Here is a 20,625-nt window from a genome sequence, read left to right on the forward strand (position 1 = left end):
GACACCTGTACAAGAGTTTCTGAAAGAAGCAATTAATCCATTTTGTTTCAGTCAGTCAATGTAACGTGTACCCTATTCTTACCTCGTATACTGAGGAAGACCTGCGTCTCAGTGCTTTGTGAACGACTGGCAACAGAGAGTTTGTAGGTGCCAGAGTCAAACAGAGTCACGTTCTTCAACCTGAGGGACACGTTTCCTTTTCGCACCTCATTGTCAAAGATCTCGGCTCTCTCTCGGTAGCTGGGGTCCTGCTCTCCTAGGCTGCTATGGCTCATGGTGTAATTGTAGATTATCCCCATGGCGTTCTCCTTCTTCCAAACGAAAGCCACGCTTCCAGCCTTATTTCGGGAATAAAACCGACACTGGATAACATCATCTTCGCCGGCCTTGGCCATGATCTGCTCCTCTTTACACTTGACACTAAAACGACCTGTGAGCAACACATCCAGAAGATTACCTCATCACTATGTTAATGCACTACCCGATACCTCGCAGCATGCCCAAAAAACACTCAACAGGAACTAGAGGAGGCCGCGAGCCCCTCGGACATTTTATCATCTTGCAGATTGTAACAGGTTTGCTTCATCCCTCACTGATATTGGCTCCTCTCGCAGATCATACAGTGGGTCAGACAGTATCTTTCAAGTTCTGGTCCATGAATTGGGATGAAGCTTGGACTGAGGGCCGGAATGTCACTGTTACCACAGGGTCTAATTCACTGTGAGCACATGTGAACAATGTTAATTTGTACCTTGGAAAAAACGGAACTGTCAATGGATGCAATTGGTGCATGAATTTGGGTCTGAGCACTGAATTGCTTATATCAGCGATTGCTGAATACAAAATCATCAATAATAACCTTTACCACATCGAACCCGCCCCAACTAATATTGGGAAAATGACTGGATTCCAAGCAGAAGAAGAAACCGAAGTTACCTGTCAGTTCCATTGCCCAAGAATAACATCCAGAGCAAGGCATGACTGTCATGATATGTGTGGCTCTGTCACTACATACTCTGCCGTTAACCAACACTTATTGTTCAAAGAGCAACCATAATGCGATCAAATCTCTGGCCCTGTAAACCCAGGCGCAAAGCACATCATGACCAGATAATCTCACAAGATTTGCACCGGGGAGTACCCCTAACCCTGTTAACCCTGCTGCAGTGCAGTCTGGTTCACACCCAGGAAGGACATGAACCAGAGTAGAATATTTAAATCTTAATTTAAATATGCGATCCTGGGCTTCAGCCTGATTCACCCAGCTCCCAGTATTCACCGACCCAACAGGAAGCTAGCAGGGATCACTCCTAGTCTCCACAAATGGAGACCAGGCACGATGGCCCATGCCAGGGAGGGTGGTAACCGTTTTAGCCCCCAGATGGTTAGCAACATGGTTGGCATCTCCCTGGTGTGTGTGAGGGGGGGGTGGGGGGGGGAGGAGGATTCTTCGCCAGTGAACAGGGAAATCTGCAATGTTGTCTAGAGATCAGGGCGCCCATTCCAAGGAGCCAGCCTCACCACTGTCTATAGGTTTTTCATCTCTTTGCCAGCCAGAATTGCCACAAACTCCATAAAAATGACCAAATGCACGTGGATTGCCTTCTGAAGGACACTGACCCACCCAGCTAGAATCTCACCACATTTCCCGCTGGGAACATTTAGAAATGTTTTGGGTGATCTGCATCTGAAGATCTGGATTGGTTAACTCCCCTTTTAGCACCAGCAAGTTGATGAACTCAAATTGCAAACTGTCTGCTTTTGGAATATTCAAAATATTGAGGGTTAGTTTGGATCAGAACCAGACTGCTGATATTGCAGGCATTAACTTCTTACAAGGGTGGGGAAATGCAGAACCATCGATGGGAACACGTCAACCATTTGTTTTCACCTGCCACACCCTCCAAACAGAAAAAGGACAAACAGACAACAGGTCAAATGTCCAACAGCTTTGAACTGCAAACACAGGAAAAGGAAGTTAACCTTCCACCCAAACCAACGTTTAATTTTAGAAAATTCTCTCCTGTGGACATTGAAGTGATTTGAACCCTAGATGGCGCTCTAGATGAGGAAATAGTGGCATAGTTGCTATAACACTGGGCTAGTAATCCAGAGACCCAGGTTACTATTCTGGGGACATTAACTGGGGGTTTGAGTTTAAGAGCCATGGGGTTATGCTGCAACTATACCAGACCTTGGTGAGATCACATTTGGAATATTGTGTGCAGTTCTGGTCACCTCACTATAAGAAGGATGTGGAAGCATTGGAGAGAGTGCAGAGGAGATTTACCAGGACGCTGCCTGGTTTGGAGGGTAGGGGTCTTATGAGGAAAGGTTGAAGGAGCTGGGGCTTTTCTCTTTACAGCAGAGGAGGATGAGAGGCGACTTAGAGGTTTATAAGATGATGAGAGGGATAGGTAGAGTGGACATGCAGAGACTATTTTCTCGAGTGGATGTAGCTGTTACTAGGGAGCATAACTAAAAGGTTCATGGTGGGAGATATAGGAGGGACGTCCGAGGTAGATTCTTTACTCAGAGAGTGGTTGGGGTGTGGAATACACTGCCTGCTGTGATAGTGGAGTCGGACACTTTAGGAACTTTCAAGCAGTTATTGGATTGGCACATGGAGCACACCAGAATGATAGGGAGTGGGATAGCTTGATCTTGGGTTTGGATGAAGCTTGACACAACATTGAGGGCCGAAGGGCCTGTACTGTTCTATGACATGGATTCAAATCCCACCAAGGCAGTGGTGAAATTTAAATTCAAAACTAGTCTTATTACTGGGACCACGAATCCTTTGTCAATTGTTGTAAAAACGCATCTGGTTCGTTGATGTATTTTAGGGAAGGAGATCTGTCATCCTTACCTGGTATGGCCTCTATGTGACTCCAGACCCACAGCAATGTCAATGGCCCTCTGGAATGATGTGATAAACTACTCTGATCACTGGCAACGCAGGATACTGGTTTTGCCAGCATTAAATAATTCTAAAAAAATCACGTCCTTAATTTTATTCACAAAATGTGCAATCAAAATTCCACACAAAAAATCTGAGTGGGTCAAGGGGAGGGAAACAAAGATTCAGCATCCATTCTGGACCCCATGGCACCAAGTCAAACATGGGCAATGAAACCTCTTGATGATTATCAAACACCACTTTGCCCTTTGCCCCCTCCCCCCCAGCTGATGAATCAGTCCTCCATGCTGAACACCAGCTGGAGGAAGCACTGAGCGTGGCAAGGGTGCAGAATATACTCTCACCAACCTGCCTGCTGAAGATGCATCTGTCCATGACGGTGTTGGTAGGAATGACCACTGCACGGTCCTTGTGGAGTCGATCATTTTGTGTGGCACTACCACCGTGCTAAATGGGATAGATTTTGAACAGATCTAGCAACTCAAGACTGGGTATCCATGAGGCGCTGTGAGAATTGCACTCAACCACAATCTGTAATCTCATGGCCCGGCATATCCCCCACTCTACCATTACCATCAAGCCAGGGGAGCAACCCTGATTTACTGGAGAGTGCAGGAGGGCATGCCAGGAGCATGCACCAGGCATACCTAAAAATGAGGTGTCAACCTAGTGAAGCTACAACTTGCCTGCCAAACAGCAAGTGATAGAGCTGAGCAATTCCACAACCAATGGATCAGACCTAAGATCTGCAGTTCTGCCACATCCAGTTTTGAATAGTGGTGGACAATTAAGCAACTCACTGGAGGAAGAGGCTCCACAAATATCCCCATCCTCAATAATGGAGGAGCGCAGCACATCAGTGCAACAGATAAGGCTGAAGCATTCGCAGCAATCCTCAGCCAGAAGTGTCGAGTGGACGGTCCATCTCGGCCTCCTCCAGTGGTCCCCAGCATCACAGGTGTCAGTCTTCAACCGGTTCAATTTACTCCACATGATATCATGAAACAGCTGAAGGTACTGGATACTGCAAGTGCAAAGGTCCCTGACAATATTCCAGCAATAGTAGTGAATGTGCTCCACAGCTTGCTGCTTCCCTGGCCAAGCTGTTCCAGTACAGCTACCACAGTGGCACTCTTGTTCATCAGTAAAATGATGGAAGGGTCATCAGCAGCACTATCAAGTTGCACTTAGAATCTCAGAATTCCTACAGTGCTCAAAGGGGCCATTCAGCCCATCGAGCCTGCACTGACAACAATCCCACCCACCCTAACCCCATCACCCCACTATTTACCCTGCTAATCTCCCTGGAGACTAAGGGATAATTTGGTGTGGCCAATCAACCTAATCTGCACATCTTACACAGCAATAACCCGCTCATGGACACTCAGTTCGGGTTCTGCCAGGATCACTCAGCCCCTGACCTCATTACAGTCTTGGTTCAAACATGGACCAAAAAAAAAACCTGCACGCCAAGAATGAGTTGAAGTGACTGCCCTCAATATCAAGACAGCATTTGACCAAGTGTGGCATCAAGAAGCCCTAGCAAAACTGATGTTAGTAGAATCTGGGAGAAAAGTCTCCACTGGTTGGAGTCATACCTGGCACAAAGGGAGATGGTTGTGGTGGTTGGGGGTCAATCATCTCACCTCCAGGACATCACAGCAGGAGTTCCACAAGGTTAGTGTCCTAGGCCCAACCACCTTCAGCTGCTTCATCAATGACCTTCCTTCCATCACAAGGTCAGAAGTGGAGATGTTCACCGATGACCGCACAGCATTCAGCACCATTTGCAACTCCTTAAATACTGAAGCAGCCCGTGTCCAAATGCAGCAACAGCTGGACAACATCCAGGTTTGGGCTGACAAATGGCAAGCAACATTCGTGCCACACATGTGCCAATCAATGAGATCCTCCCCAAAAAGAGCAAAGGTAAGTGTTGCTGGGTCAAAATCCAGGAATTCTCTCCCTAACAGCACTATAGGTTTACCTATACCTCAGGAACTGCAGCGGTTCCAGAAGGCAGCTCACCACCACCTTCTCAAGGGCAATTAGGGATGGAGAAATAAATGCTGACCTAGCCAGCCATGCCCACATTCCATAAAAATAAATTATTTAAAAACTGACCATTTTGAGCACAGCTTTAAACACCTGCCCTAATATCTCCAATGACTCAATGTCAATTTTTTAATCTGACTTCTATAAAACATCTTTGAAGTTAATAGATGCTATAAAAACACACTTTATTGTTGCCCATCACTTTCTGTCTAACTTTACTGAGCAAATTTGGGGCAAAGTGATCGGACAACAAATTTCTCCAGCACTGGTATGGGTTAAAGTAATGCTGATAGCAGTTAGAGATTGAGCCAAGACTCACGGCTTCACAGCAAAGCAACTGATTAAAAAATCACTGGTTATCTGGTTTACAAACATAGAACTTTACCCACACAAGGTCATTCCACCCATTGTGTCAATTTCAGCTCTCAAACAAACATCTGCTATGGCTACTTCCCCCTTGCTGCGCTGCACCCCACTGCCCCCTCCTTCCCTCCCCCACCATTCTCTGAAATGTTTATTTTCCACGGATCAATCCATTTCACTTAATTCATTGTGCACGCTAAAAAAAAATTATTGAATGGTACGAAGGAAATTTGTGCCCTGGTACATGAGTCACAGGACATTAGCTTGTAGGTAGAGCAAGTGATGAGGAAGGGAAATGGAATGTTGGCCTTTACTGTAAGGGGAATGGAATATAACAGTTGGGATGCTTTGATGCTACTGTGAGACCACATCTGGAAGATTGCTTTTGTCTCCCTATTTGACAAAAAGATATGTCTGCTGTAGAAGGAGTTCAGAGAAAGTTCATGACTCAATCCTGGGATGAAAGGCTTGCGTTATGAGGCAGGTTGGACCCATAACCACTGGAGTTTACAAGAATGAGCAATGATATTGAAATGTGCAAGATGTTGAGGGGACCTGAAAGGGTTGGCATCCGGAGGATGTTTCCTCTTGTGTGTGTGTGTGTGAGAGAGAAGTGTGTGCGCGCGCTGGAATGAGGGGTCTCCCTTTTAAGGTTGAGATGAAGAGGATTTGTTTCTCTCAGGAGATTGAGACTCTGTGGCATTCTCTTCTTCAGAAAGCAGTGCAGGCTCAGTCACTGAATCTATTCAAGCCAGAGTTAACTAGATATTTGATAGACAAAAAGAGTGAAGGGTTATTTGGTGGGGGAAGAGGAGGCAAACAACAAAGTGGAATTGACCAAATCAGCTATGTTCTGATTAAATGGCGAAACAGGTTCAAAGGGCCGAATGGCTCACTCCTGCTCGAGTTCATGTTCAGAAGTATTGTGATCACTTCTGTTTTCCCACCAGCAGCAGTAGGACAAAAGGGAAAAGAACAGGAGAGGGTGACATGTGCGAATGAGAACAAAGCGACTTCATTATCAGGAAAATGTTTATTCAAGTCTCGGGATCATTACAACTCCACCCTCTCCTCCCTATTCTCTCCTTATCCTTAGCCCTACATGGTGAGAGTGAAAGAGAACAGTAAATGAAACTGCAGACTGCCCAGCTTCCATGGTACATGGTGGGGATCTGTATTAGAAGCACAGTGTCTGTTACTCAGCGCCATGCTGCTAGGGCAGCCCAGCTTCACTCAGCAAAGACAATTAAAAAAAAATGTTGGGGAGCAACAGAAGGTTGTACAACTGGATGATCACCTTAGCAAAGGACAGGAAGGGCAAGAGCTAGGCAGTGGATTCCGATCATTTATATGTAAATTACATTGTAAAAAATACACCTTTAAAACGACAGAAATTTACACTGCTTCCATTTCAGTCAATGTCTACTCTTGGTCACATAAGGAATGCTTATCAAATATCCCTGAGTACCACATGAATATCTTGTCCAGGTATCCTTGATGCTGGAACTGGGAAGGTGGTGGTATAGTGGTATTGTCACTGGACTAGTATCCAGAGATCCAGGGTTAATGTTCTGGCGACTCAGGTTTGAATCCCACCATGGCAGATGGTGAAATTTGAATTCAATAAAAACTTGGAATTAAAAATCTAACGACGACTGTGAAACCATTGTTGATTGTCAGAAAAACCAATCTGGTTCACTAATGTCCTTTAGGGAAGGAAATCTGCCCTCCTTATCTGGTCTGACTGGCATGTGACTCCAGACCCACAGCAATGTAGTTGATTCTTAGTGCTCTTTGAACAAGGGCAATTAGAGATGGGCAATAAATGCTGGCCAGCCAGCTACGCTCACATGCAATCTGAATACAAAACACAAAATCTTCTTGCAGCACAATTTTCATATGAAGCAGGTCAGCAGTCCAATTGAAACAAGATGGCAGGAATCAGCCATGGGTCAGTGGGAACCACTCACGGGTCAGGGGTTCAAATCCCATTGCAGAGACTGAAGCATAGAATACAGGGCTGAGTGAGTGCTGTGCTGTCAGAGGTACCATCTTTCAGACAAAAAAAGTTAGACCAAAAGCTCCATAGCCTAATCAGGCATTACTTTGAAAAGCTTGCTCGTGTCCTGGCCAATAACTTCCCCTCAAAATACAACATTATGGAAGTCTCTATGAGAAAATTGGCTGTCATCTCTCATTGATTTGATTTATTATTGTCACATGGATTACCATACAGTGAAAAGTATTATTTCTCGTGTGTTACACAGACAGAGCATACCGTTCACAGAGTAGGAAAGAGAGAGTGCAGAATGTACTGTTACAGTCATAGCTAGGGTGTAGAGAAAGATCAACTTAATGCAAAGTAAGTCCATTCAAAAGTCTGACAGCAGCAGGGAAGAAGCTGTTCTTGAGTCGGTTGGTACGTGACTTCAGACTTTTGTATTTTTTTTCCCCGAAGGAAGAAGGTGGAAGAGAGAGAATGTCCAGGGTGCATGGGGTCCTTAATTATGCTGGCTGCTTTGCCAAGGCAGCGGGAAGTGTAGAATGAATGGGAGGCTTGTTTGCGTGATGGATTGGGCTACATTCACAACTTTTTGCAGTTTCTTGCTGTCTTGGGCAGAGCAGGAGCCCATACCAAGCTGTGATATAACCAGAAAGAATGCTTTCTATGGTCCTTCTGTAAAAGTTGGTGAGAGTTGTATCTGATGTGCCAAATTTCCTTGGTCTTCTGAAAAAGTAGAAGCGTTGGTGAGCTTAACTATAGTGTTGGCACAGGGGGACCAGGACAGGTTATTGGTAATATGGACACCTAAAAACTTGGAGCTCTCGACCCTTTCCACTTCGGTCCCTGGGATCACAAAAGTGACCTCTTTCTAAAATAACTTAATTCACTACAAGGCACTTTGGGAAGTTCCAAAATTGTGAAAGATGTGGTATAAATGAAAGTTCTTTCCTGTATTTGCAGAAGCCTAGGGTACTTTGACCAGGCTTGATTGTCTGAATGGCATTCTCCTGTTACCATTTTAAATGACTTTTGCCTTTAGGAGATACTCCCTTCCTGACAACATGGTGGGCCATATCGAATCATAGAGCAATAAAGCACAGAAGCAGGCCCTTTGGCCCCATCCGCATGGACATTGCTGCCCTCCCAGCCCAGTCCCATTTGCCCGCATTTGGCCCATATCCCACTTATCCTTTTCCATCTCTGTATTTATCCAAATGCTTGTTAAATGCTGCTATTGTACCTGCATCAACCACTTTCTCTGGCAGCTCTTTTACACACCACCCTCTGCGTGAAGAAGTGGCCCTCAGGTCCCTTTTAAATCTTGCCCCTCTCATCTTAAACCTATGCTCTCCAGTTGTTAATTCCCCTTCCCTGGGAAAAAGACTGTTTGTGTTCATCCTATCAATGCGCCTCATGATGTTACCCTTCAATAAGGTCACCCCTCATTCTCCTACATTTCAAGGAATAAAACCCCGAGGCTTGCCGACTGTTCCCTATAACTCAGGTGCACTAGCCCTAGCAACACCCTCGTAAATCTTTACTGTACTTTTTCCAATTTATCAACATCTTTCCTATAACAGGGGGAGCAAAACTACACAATACTCCAAATGTGGCCTCATCAACAACTTATACAGCTGTGACATAATGTCCCAAGTCCTATACTCAATGCCCTGACTAACAAAGACCAGTTTGCTAAACAACTTCTTCACCACCCTATCTATCCGTGACACCACTTATATACTTGTAATCCTAGGTCCGACTGTTCCTCAACACTCCCCAGTGTAGCAGAGGTGTGGTCACTCACCTCCAACATGTCAAATCTACTCTACATTAAGCATACCAACACAAACTAAAAGTTAATCACCACTCGTGATTGGTAGGTACAGCTCATTGCAGTTGACCGTTCCCCAACAATTGAGTGAGAGTTAAATCTGTGCTTGGCAGTCTCAAATTATTCTGGTTCCTAGCTATGTTATTTTTCACTTAAACAAAACCCGACCTCAAGGCAGTACTTGCACCACCCGATTCAGAATATAAACCTATTAACGTTGCTATAATTAGCAGTCAGCAATCTTTCCAAAGCACATGAAACTAATCTTTGTGACTATTTATGAACACCTCAAAATCTACTATTACAGTTACTGAACATACACCTCCCACTCTCAACAGTATATCACAAATAGCAACCATAATGTGAACCTGATATCAAGGAGAAACAAGAGTCACAAACAAAGATCTTAAACTTGCAAATGGCCTTTGCAGAGATGAAAAATGAACTTGTTTACAGTAAACTTGTCTGAATTACTCATGAGTTGTTGTAAACCTACAGACAATGGGGAAAAATTCAAAGATCTATTTGGTACCCCACTAACAAAAGGCAAACACTCCACTCATACATTTAAATAACCAAGTCAACAACAAGGTCAGAGTCAGAAACTAAGCTAAAAGAAATGGATTACTCAAATACAAGGTTGAGTGCAAATCCAGTGGGCTGCGAGAGCTATATATTAAAAAAAAACAGGATACAAAGAAGTAATAAAAAGGTGCAAAAAAATCAAAAAAGGTCTTGCAAAAGATCAGGCAAGAGGATTCTAACTGAGGCGTACAAAGAAGTTTATTTATTTATTAGTGTTGTAAGTAGGCTTACATTAACACTGCAATGAAGTTACTGTGAAAATCCCCGTGTCGCCACACTCCAGCACCTGTTCGGGTACACCGAGGGAAAATTTAGCACGGCCAATGCACCTAACCAGCACATCTTTCAGACCGTGAGAGAAAACTGGAGCACCTGGAGGAAACCCACGCAGACATGGGAAAAATGTGCAAACTCCACATAGACAGTGATCCAAGCTGGGAATCGAACCCGGGGTCACTGACATTGGGCAGCAGTGCTAACTATTGTGCCACTGTGCCTCCCCTACAAGGTAATTGGGATTAACAAAGTAGATGTGGAGAGGATATTTCCACTTGTGGGACAATCCGGAACAAGAGATCATAGTTTTAGGACAAGGGTTGGTAGATTTAAAACAGAAATGAGGAGAAACTACTTTCCTTAAAGGGCCGTGAATCTGTGGAATTCACTATCCAGAGTGTAGTGGATGCTGGGACATTAAGGAAGAGGTGAACAGATTTTTAATTAGTAATGGGGTTGAAGGGTTATGAAGACTGGGCAGGAAAGTGGAGTTAGGGTGAGATGAGATCAGCCATGATGGTATTGAATGGTGCAGCAGGCTCGAGGGGCTGAATGGCCTACTCCTGCTAGTCTTTAACCTTCTTACAGACTTGAGTACATGTCTTGATGCAATAAACCCATGGCTTTACTGAGGCCACACCTGGAGTATTGTGTGCAGTTTGGGTCTGCTTAGCTGAGTAAGGACTTTCTTGCTATAGGAGGGAGTGCAGAGAAGGTTTACCAGATTGATTCCAAGGACGGCAGGACTGATGCACGAGGAGCGATTGAGCTGACTAGGATTATATGCAGTGGAACTTTGAAGAATATGGTGCGGGGGGAGGGGGGGGGGAAATGTTACAGAAATCTATAAAATTCTAACATGATTAGACAGGGTAGATGCAGGAAGGATGCTCCTGATGGTGGGGAAGTCCGGAACCAGGGGTCACAATCTGAGGTTATAGGGTCAATCGTTTAGGACAGAGAAGAGAAGAAACTTCTTCACCCAGCGAGTGGAATTTGTTCGCACACAAAGTAATTGAAGCCAAAACAACTGAACGTTTTTCAAGAAGGAATTAAACATAGCTCTTGGAGTTAAAGAAATCAAAGGGTATTTGGGGCATTGAGTATAAAAAATGGCAGGTCATGCTGAAGCTGTACAGAATCTTAGTTAGTTCTCATTCGGAATATCACGTACAATTCTGGTTGCCAAACTATCAGAAGGATGTGGACGCTTCGGAGAGGGTGCAGAAGAAGCTTACCAGGATATTGCCTGGTCTGGAGGGTATTAGCTATGAGGAGAGATTGGATAAACTCAGTTTGTTCTCACTGGAGCGATGGAGGTTGAGGGGTAACCTGATAGAGCTTTACAAGATTATGAGTGAAATGGACAGAGTGGATAGTTAGATCCTAGGGTAGAAAAGTCAAGTACTAGGAGACATAGGTTTAAGCTGCGTGGGGAAAAGTTTAGAGGAGACGTGGGAGACAATTTTTATTTTTTTACACAAAGGGTGGTGAACGTCTGGAACGCGCTGTCCGGGGAGGTGGTGGGAGCAGGTACGATAGCGACATTTAAGGGGTAACTAGGCAAGAACACGAATATGATGGGAATGGAAGGATATGGACTCCATAAGTTTTAGTTTAGGCAGACATCATGATCAGCGCAGGTTTGGAGTGCTGAAGGGCCTGTTCCTGTGCTGTTCTGTTCTTTGTTTGCTGTTCTTGATATGGGGAAAGGCAGGATCAGGCTATTCAGTTAGATGATCAGCCAAGATCATAATGAATGGCAGAGAGCAGGCTCGAAAGGTCAAATGGCCTCCTCTTGCTCCTATTTTCTTTGTTTCTAGATATCAGATTGGGAGAAAGAGTGCATCGTGGGCCCATTGAAGATATATGGAGGTGAGATTAGAATGGATAATAAAGAAATGGGAGTTGTTAAATAACTTTATATCCATCTTCACAGTACAGAAAAATATACTACCAGAACCTTAAAACAAAGGAGGAACTGATAAATTAATACAAATAAAATAAAAATAAACGGACCATACATCTTAGATAGGTGGAGTGGGAGTAGCAAAGTTGTTTTGCAAAGTGCTAGCATGAACATAGCAGGCTGGATGGCCTTTTGTATTCATTCTCAGATTTTATTTAAATTTATGGGATCAGACGGTTTCCACTCTATAGTATTTAGATAATTATTGATGCATTAGTCTTAACTTTCCAAAGCTCACTAAATTCAAGAATTGGGCTAATGGACTGAAAAGTTGAATGTGTGTCTAGAAGGAAGTGTGATAACATAACCAGGCATCTTGCCCACAAAACAGACTCCCTGGAAGTTGAGAAATAAACTCTGAACAAGGCTAATATTCTTCAACACAAAAGTGATACAAGATGCTTAAAGGAATAAGATAAGTAAATCAGAGGCATTGCTCAGGTTTAGCTAACACAAGTCAAGGTTCAGAATGACAACAGGGGTAGTTTAGGACAGGCACTTGCTGTAGTTATTCCTCAGGGGGTGATCAGTGTCTGAACTAGTTTACCAAGAAGGATGATAAAGATGAGACACTGGGCTCAGATTTAAGGCACAGTTGTCTGGTGCAAATGGGAAGATGGACGGATCAGTACTCTGCAAGGAAGTTACATCAAATGCACCAAATCACCTTTTTGCATTTAAAACGTACAGCACAGGCCATTCTATCCAAATAGTAAATACTGGGAATTATGCTCCACACACTTCATTCTCACCCCTCTCCTCATTAAAATACCCTGCCCTCCTAGAATCCCTACAGTGCAGGAGGCCATTCAGCCCATCAAGCCTGCACTGACAACAATCCTACTCAGGCCCTATCCCCATAATCCCCACGTCTTTTCCCTGTTAATCCCCTGACATTAAGGGGCAATTTAGCAAGGCCAATCAACCTAACCCGCACATTTTTGGACTGCGGGAGGAAAACCAGAGCAACCGGGGAAAGCCCATGCAGACACAGGAAGGTCATCCAAACTCCACAGAGTGATCCAAGGCCGGAATTGAACCCGGGTCCCTGGCACTGTGAAGCAGCAATGCTAATCACTGTGCCACCTTGCTGCCATTCCTCTCTTCGTTGTGCTTATTTGGTTTCCATCAATTAATCCATGATAGTCACCTCAATTATTCCAGGCTAGAAAGTTCAAACAAACTAACTATTCTCTGGGTAAAGGGCTGTCCCGAATTCTCAATTTAGACCAGATTATATTTTCAATCCCTGGTTTTGATCTCCCTAACAACTGGAAACATCTTGTCCAGGCTGATCCAAATGAACACCATCATGATTTTAGAATCATAGAATCCTACACTGCAGGAGGTGACCATTTGGCCCATCGAGTCTGCACTGACCACAATCCCACCGAGGCCCTATCCCCATAACCCCATGCTAGTCTCCCTTACATCAAGGAGGCAATGTAGCATGGCCAATCCACCTAACATGCTTTGTATTGATAAGATGAGAAGAAGTAAAACTAGTGCAAAGTGTGAATACTAGAATAGAGTAGGCAAGATAGCTCGTGTAGAATTGTGCAGCACATTACACCTATGCTGACTTGCTGAAAGAACTATCCCATTTGTCCCAGTGCCCTAACTCCTTCCCCAAACCTCTGCAATATATTTTATATACTTCTAACTATGCTGTCAAGTGATGCCAACTCCAGCAAATCAGGGGACTTGTGCAGTGTCCCAAGAATTTAATGTTGGCAAGTGCAAGGTGGTCCACTTTGGCAGGAATAATGGTAGGAAGGGCTATTACTTACATGGCGAAAAACTGCAGCAGGCGACGGTGACGGTGCAGAGGGACCTCGGGGTCCTTGTGCATGAGTCGCAAAAACCCAGCCTGCAGGTGGTCAGGAAGGCTAATGGGATGCTGGCCTTCATAGCGAGGGGGATTGAATATAAAAGTAGGGAGGTCTTGCTGCGGCTGTATAAGGCATTGGTGAGGCCGCAGCTGGAGTACTGTGTGCAGTTTTGGTCGCCGTACTTACGCAAGGATATTTTGGCCTTGGAGGGAGTGCAGAGGAGGTTTACTAGGCTGATACCGGAGTTGAGGGGGTTGAGCTACGAGGAGAGGCTGAATAAACTAGGCTTGTACTCGTTAGAGTTTAGAAGAATGAGGGGAGATCTCATTGAGACGTATAAGATGATGAATGGGATGGATAGGATAGAGGTGGAGAGACTCTTCTCGCTCAGAAAGGACAGTAGGACTAGGGGGCACAGCCCCAAGATAAAGGGGGGGCGGTTTAGAACGGAGTTGAGGAGGAACTTCTTCACTCAAAGGGTGGTGAATCTCTGGAATTCTCTGCCCGTTGAAGTGGTGGAGGCTGCCTCGCTAAATATTTTTAAGACGCGGGTTGATGGGTTTTTGATAAGCGGGGGGATTAAGGGTTATGGGGAGAGGGCGGGAAAGTGGAACTGAGCCACGACAGATCAGCCATGATCTTATTGAATGGCAGGGCAGGCTCGAGGGGCTAGATGGCCTACTCCTGCTCCTATTTCTTATGTTCTTATGTACACACACATACAATCATGCGCACTGCATCGGTGTACCCAGATCACCAAGTGCGGCGGGGGGGGGGGTGTGTGTGTGTGTGTGTGTGTGAAGGGTGTGTGTGAAGGGTGTGTGTGTGCGTGTGCGTGTGTGTGAGAGAGGCGGGGGGGGGGTGGTGTGAGGGGTAAAGTCTGGAAAACAAAAGCACAATTCCACTTACCTGTGGTCATTTCAGTGGCAGCCAGTAGAATGAGTGTGTGGAGCAAGTAATCCATTCTAAAAGAAAAAAAATCAAAATAAAGTTAGAAACTGCATTTTCCAGCAAACTAAATGAGCCTCTCGGCCAGGACATGATTCTCTACCTTTCCATAGAGGCCTCATGACAGCATGCATGTTTGTTGTAATGACTACAATTCCAAACCTTATTCCACTGTCCCCACCTGTCAGACACCCCAGACGGTACAGTTCCTGGTCTGACAGAAGGTGGGGGTGGGGGAACAGTTTCTCCAAACATGCACCACACCAGACAAATACTGACTTTTGCATCCTGAGGTTCCAAATCACTTAAAAACTCATCCCCCCCGCATTTAAAGTTTATTTATTCGTGTCACAAGTAGGCTTACATTAACACCGCAAGGAAGTTATTGTGAATATCCCGAGTGCCTGTTCCGGTACACTGAGAAAGAATTTAGCATGGCCAATGCACTCTAACCAGCGCGTCTTTCGGACTGTGGGAGGAAACCGGAGCACCCGGAGGAAACCCACGCAGACACGGGGAGAAAATGCAGATTCCACACAGACAGTGACCAAGCTGGTAATCAAACGCAGGACCCTGGCGCTGTGAGACAGCAGGGCTAACCACTGTACTACACATCTACACAAATCAAAACCTTCCACATAAAGGATGAGGGCCATAGAAATTAAGTAAACAAATACCTCACCCCCACCCCAGATTCTAGTCCAGGAATAGATAACACAAGCTGCAGCTGATTTCTAGAACTGGTTTCAACCTCTAAGAGGGCAAGAGAAAAATTTTTAAATTGTTTTTGATTCTAGTTAGTCCGGAAGTGAAGGACTGAACTGGGCCCTAAACACTCGGAAGCTTTTATTTACGGAGACCGGCAATGAACAAAACATGTACTTCCCAACATAATTTAAACTGCTTTCCTATCCCTTACCTAACAATCTAACAATTCAATTGACTTTCAAAATTCACAACCTTTTGTGATGGGGATAAAGCTCTCAAATTTCAGCTGCTGTGTGAAGGAGTGTTTCTCAATTTCACTCCTGAACAGCCTTGCTTTAATTTTAAAAGCTGTGTACCTCACCCCACCTGCTAGAGAACTGCCACCCTCCCACCTCCCTCCCCCTCTCCCCAAACAGAGGGGTCAGTTTCCATGTAAGCTATTAAATCCCTCTGTGGTGTGAAACATCTCGATGAGACAGAGGTGCAGATGAGTAGCAGATACCTGAACTGGTCAGTGCAGAATAAAACTGCCATAGAACAGAAAACCAACAAAGCTAATTTGAAAATCAGCTGGACAACTCCACCATATATAGTAGATATATTATACCATGTTACATAACCACTGGGATGATTCAGCACATCACAGGAGCACCCTGTCACCCAATGCTGGGATCAAGGCCCAGAGGCTAAAACAGACAGGGGGTAGAAGACAGGATGCCGGTTCAGTGGGACAGGGGACTGGAACTGTCCCTAAGTCACCCTGGAGACTGGGTCTGCCCATCACTCCCTCCCTCCCTCCTGGGGACTGGCTCTGCCCCTCCCTCACCCACCCCAGGGACTGGCTCTGTCTCTGTCTCTGTCTCACCCTGGGGACTGGCTCTGTCTCTGTCTCACCCTGGGGACTGGCTCTGTCTCTGTCTCTCTCTCACCCTGGGGACTGGCTCTGTCTTTCACCCAACCACCCTGGGAACTGGCTCTGTCCCTCCCTCACACGCCCTGGGAACTGGCTCTGTCCCTCCCTCACACACCCTGGGGACTGGCTTTGTCTCTCCCTCACTCACCCGATGTGGTATCTGTTGCTGGTTACACTGTATCGGCTGCTGCTCCCAGCTACAATGTAGCAGCTCCGGTATCAATCCGGCAACATGTGAATGAGACCACTCAGTCGTCAAACACACCAGCCCCTTGTTGGCTGGCTGGACTGTCGATCACATAAATCCAGCCTCTTATTGGCCAACTCGACTGTCGATCACATCAATAAATTCCCGCATCGGCCACTTTGAATGTCAATCGCCCTGGCCCCACCCTCAATGCCCTGGCCCCACCCTCAATGCCCTGGTCCCACCCGAGGCTGGGTGCAATGCTAACTACTTTGCCAGGCTCAGTAGCTGGGCTTTTCACCTCGGGCATTTATCAATCCAAGCACCATGTTGTTCTCGTTAATCTGTCAGGAATGTGCCCTGTATTACAGTTATCTGTACAGTCTATCTGCTTTTCCCACAGGGCTGGCACTGGGCTGTATATCCCCGCGGAATACTTACCGCCTGAGTTAGGTCCACACTGGTTATTTCTCTCCCAAGCAGCTTAACAGAATACTGACCTCAAGGTAACCTCAGTTTTAAAACCGCCACAAATCCAAATCGAGATCTCTCACGTGGAACACAACATCCCCAGGAGCAATATAAAAACAGTAATAAAACTGCAGCCCGACATTAGGAGGTACGTAGACCCCTGTTGTTTCCATTTAAGAGTACATTCGGTTTTGTACAGACTAAATATTCATGGTTTATATTCTGCGGATTCTTGTGGTGGGAACATTGCCCACAAAATAGGCTTTGGAAAATCAGTAAAAAGTCTGACAACACCAGGTTTAAGTCCAACCGATTTATTTGATAGTAAACTCACAAGCTTTCGGGGTTAGACTCTTCCTCAGGTGAACGGAGAGTTCTGGCCTCAAGTATATAAAGCACAGACAGTTTACAGATTACTGATTAGAATGCAAATCTTTACGCCTTACGGGTTGATGGGTTTTTGATAAGAGAGGGGATTAAGGGTTATGGGGAATGTGGAACTGAGCCACGACAGATCAGCCATGATCTTATTGAATGGCGGGGCAGGCTCGAAGGGCCAGATGGCCTACTCCTGCTCCTATTTCTTATGTTCTTATGTTCAAGTCTTAAAGTGGCCAACAATGTGAGTGGAAGGAGCACTGATCACAGGTTAAAGAGACGTGTATTGTCTCCAGACAGTACAGTAAGTGAGGTTTAGTTTACTATCAAATAAATCGGTTGGACTTAAACCTGGTGTTGTTAGACTTTTTACTGTGTTTACCCCAGTCCAACGCCGGCATATCCACATTTGGAAAATCATGCAGGGAACATTAGAAGCAACTTGATTCCAATCCACAATTCAGGCTGCACACGTAACATAGAATCATAGAACCCTACAGTTTAGAAAGAGGCCCTTCGGCCCATCGAGTCTGCACCGAACACAATCCCACCCAGGCCCTACCCCCATATCCCTACATATTATACCCACTAATCCCTCTAACCTACACATCCCAGGATACTAAGGGGCAATATCTTAGCATGGCCAATCAACCTAACCCGCACATCTTTGGACTGTGGGAAGAAACCATGCACCCAGAGGAAACCCACGCAGACACGAGGAGAATGTGCAAAGTCCACACAGACAGTGACCCGATCTGGGAATCAAACCCAGGACCCTGGATTAGCAGCAGTGCTAACCACTGTGCCACTACCATAACATTACTCCTCAGATTTTGTTTACCCAGTAAAACACAAGATAGTTTTAAGGGATTGGTATCAGTAAATATAAGAAATAAGGTATAGTTTTTAGTTAGTATAAACCCTTACACAGAAACATTAATTAAACAAAGGTGATCTTTCGCTACACCGTAGCTATGACTATAAAACTACATTCTGTGTCCTATCCTTTCCTTCTCTATGAACGGTATGCTTTGTATAGCACACACAAAAAAACTTTTCACTGTATGCTAATGCACGTAATAATAATAAATCAAATCAAGTTAAACCTGCTGGAGGAAAGTATTTGAATGTGTGAGGGTTGGTTCAATTTAAACTATTGTGCTTAGAGAGGTTACCACGTGAGGAATAAATAAAAGCTTCCAGAAGGAGTTGTTGTTTAGCAACAGGGGCTTTTTTAAGGTCGAAGGTCTTTTCAGTTTAGTTTTAGCTGAATTTGATTTGCAGTTGGTTTGGGAAGCTTGAGAGGGAACATCGTTCTCAGCTTTGCTGGAAGAAAACCATACGATGGGGTAATTGTTTAGAAAACAGGTGCAGAGAACTAAAGTCCAGCTAGTCAAGGAAACTTAAAATGCAGATACGTTTCCAAGAAGCCTGAGGATAAAGGTAGCAGAACAGAACTGTTTAGTAAAGACAGGCAGAGCTGTCTAGTTAGAGACAGCTGCAGCAACCAGATTTAAAATGGGAAAGCAGGTTTCAGAGGCAAATCAAAAGTTTGATGCCTTTTTAACTATTGATTCCCAGACTATTAAATCAACTGTGAATGCAAACAAATCCTGAAGGGGGAAAGGTGTAAAACTTGTAAGCAAATACTTGATGTATTCCTTAAGAGGGAAAGCCTTGTTTAAAAGGAAATTTTAAAGTGTGTCATTCATGTGGAAGCCCGAGTTCAGAGTCAGGGTGGCTAATGGTATAAGAATCATCTGGGAACATTTTGAGGAGAAATCCACACATGTTCACTTGGGTTGAGTGTGGAGTGTGTCTAACCAGTCATCTTGTGTGTTTAAAGGGACTTTATGTTACTGCACACATTGGAGATTAAAACATACTTTGTAACCATGTTAATCTTAAATATATATGTGTATATATATTGTGAAACTAAGCTGGGGGAGTATGATAATCCAACTTTACACGTTCTGTAGATGTCTTTTCCTTATTTTTAAAACTGATTAGCAGGCCTGCGATTCTGTTCCTTCATGTTTTCTAAAAGTAAAAACTGCAGTCTTTTGAACCAAAATTCCATTCTGGGATCTCCCTGTCTAGTTATAACATCAGTTGGTATCATAAGCGTTTCTGTATATATACTGTTAGGAAAAAGAGATAGTTGAAGTATATTTTTTTATTTGTGGATATCAGGAATTAGTTTTAGCTTTAAATTTAATTTATATTCTTTATTTGTGGATTAAAACGGTTAAACCTGGTTCTAGTTTTATTTGAGAGTGGATACAACAGGTCTGGAGCTAGATGTATAACTGCATGAGGTTTTATGACCCTTGAAGTAGTTCAGGGAAGTTTAAAAAAAGTTGGGAAAAGAACTGCTTTTGCCTCGCGATGGGGATCCAGAAAGGAGTACCCACAGAGACAGAACAGTAATGTTTAGTTCAGTGGGCAATTATGCCCCAAAGTGAAGGTGGAAGTTTAAATCTAGCTAGACACAGAGTCACAGAGGTTTACAGCATGGAAACAGGCTCTTTAGCCCCAACTGGTCCATGCTAGCAGATTACTCAGGAAAGCAAATCTAAGAATCTTAGATGAGCTGCTGCGAAATTAATCGTGAATGTCAAGTGAGTTCTGGACCTCTGATCAATTTTATCAGCTGTCTATGGGAGAGGGAATTGCAGACAGCAGGTACCAAAGGAAAATAAAGATATTTAATTCCAAGAACAGGAATCTGAAACAGATCCTGTTCAGTGAAGTTAGGAGTCAGGAGCACAGGCAGGTTTCAAGTTTAAAACGAGAAGCAAATTTATTGCAAAATGCACTGAGAATCCTGAGATTCAAGGAGCCAGCTGAAGGTCTGGAACTCCTTACTATGGGCCTGTGAAGTAGTGCTGCTCTGTCAGTACGGCTGAGTATCTGCTGTAACGTAGGAATAAAAATGAGGGAAAACACACAGCAAGATCCCATCAATAGAAATGTGATTTAAACAGACTAACTCATTACATCAGGTTAATTTGTTTGTGAGTCACAGATAGCACATGGTTAATCCCTGATAAAGGTCACAGTTGAGCTGGTGTAACTCATCCTTATATGGAATCCAACTGTTTCCCAACTTATTCTATTGCTTTCACCATCCCTCATTCACCTAGAGGACAATTCAAGTATTACTCATTGTACACGCAAAGGA

The 20,625-nt window shown here is 44.5% G+C and overlaps 1 protein-coding gene across 4 annotated transcripts in view; it reads right to left on the reverse strand.

The window, feature by feature from the left end:
- LOC145351188 (V-set domain-containing T-cell activation inhibitor 1-like) overlaps positions 1-20,625 on the reverse strand; it is a 59,524-nt gene that overhangs the window by 12,299 nt on the left and 26,600 nt on the right. For 3 of the 4 annotated variants that reach the window (XM_080200868.1, XM_080200869.1, XM_080200871.1), the window contains 2 exons: positions 14,746-14,801; positions 83-430 (listed from right to left, as the gene is read on the reverse strand). In XM_080200868.1, coding sequence (XP_080056994.1) covers positions 83-430; positions 14,746-14,801 — 404 coding nt within the window. Of the gene's footprint in view, positions 1-82; positions 431-14,745; positions 14,802-16,553; positions 16,659-20,625 lie in introns of those variants that run through there. The other variant, XM_080200870.1, reaches the window with a different exon arrangement.

Source organism: Carcharhinus amblyrhynchos, chromosome 12 (genome assembly GCF_965287045.1).
Source record: "Carcharhinus amblyrhynchos chromosome 12, sCarAmb.v2.hapA, whole genome shotgun sequence".
Classification (NCBI taxonomy): Eukaryota; Metazoa; Chordata; class Chondrichthyes; order Carcharhiniformes; family Carcharhinidae; genus Carcharhinus; species Carcharhinus amblyrhynchos.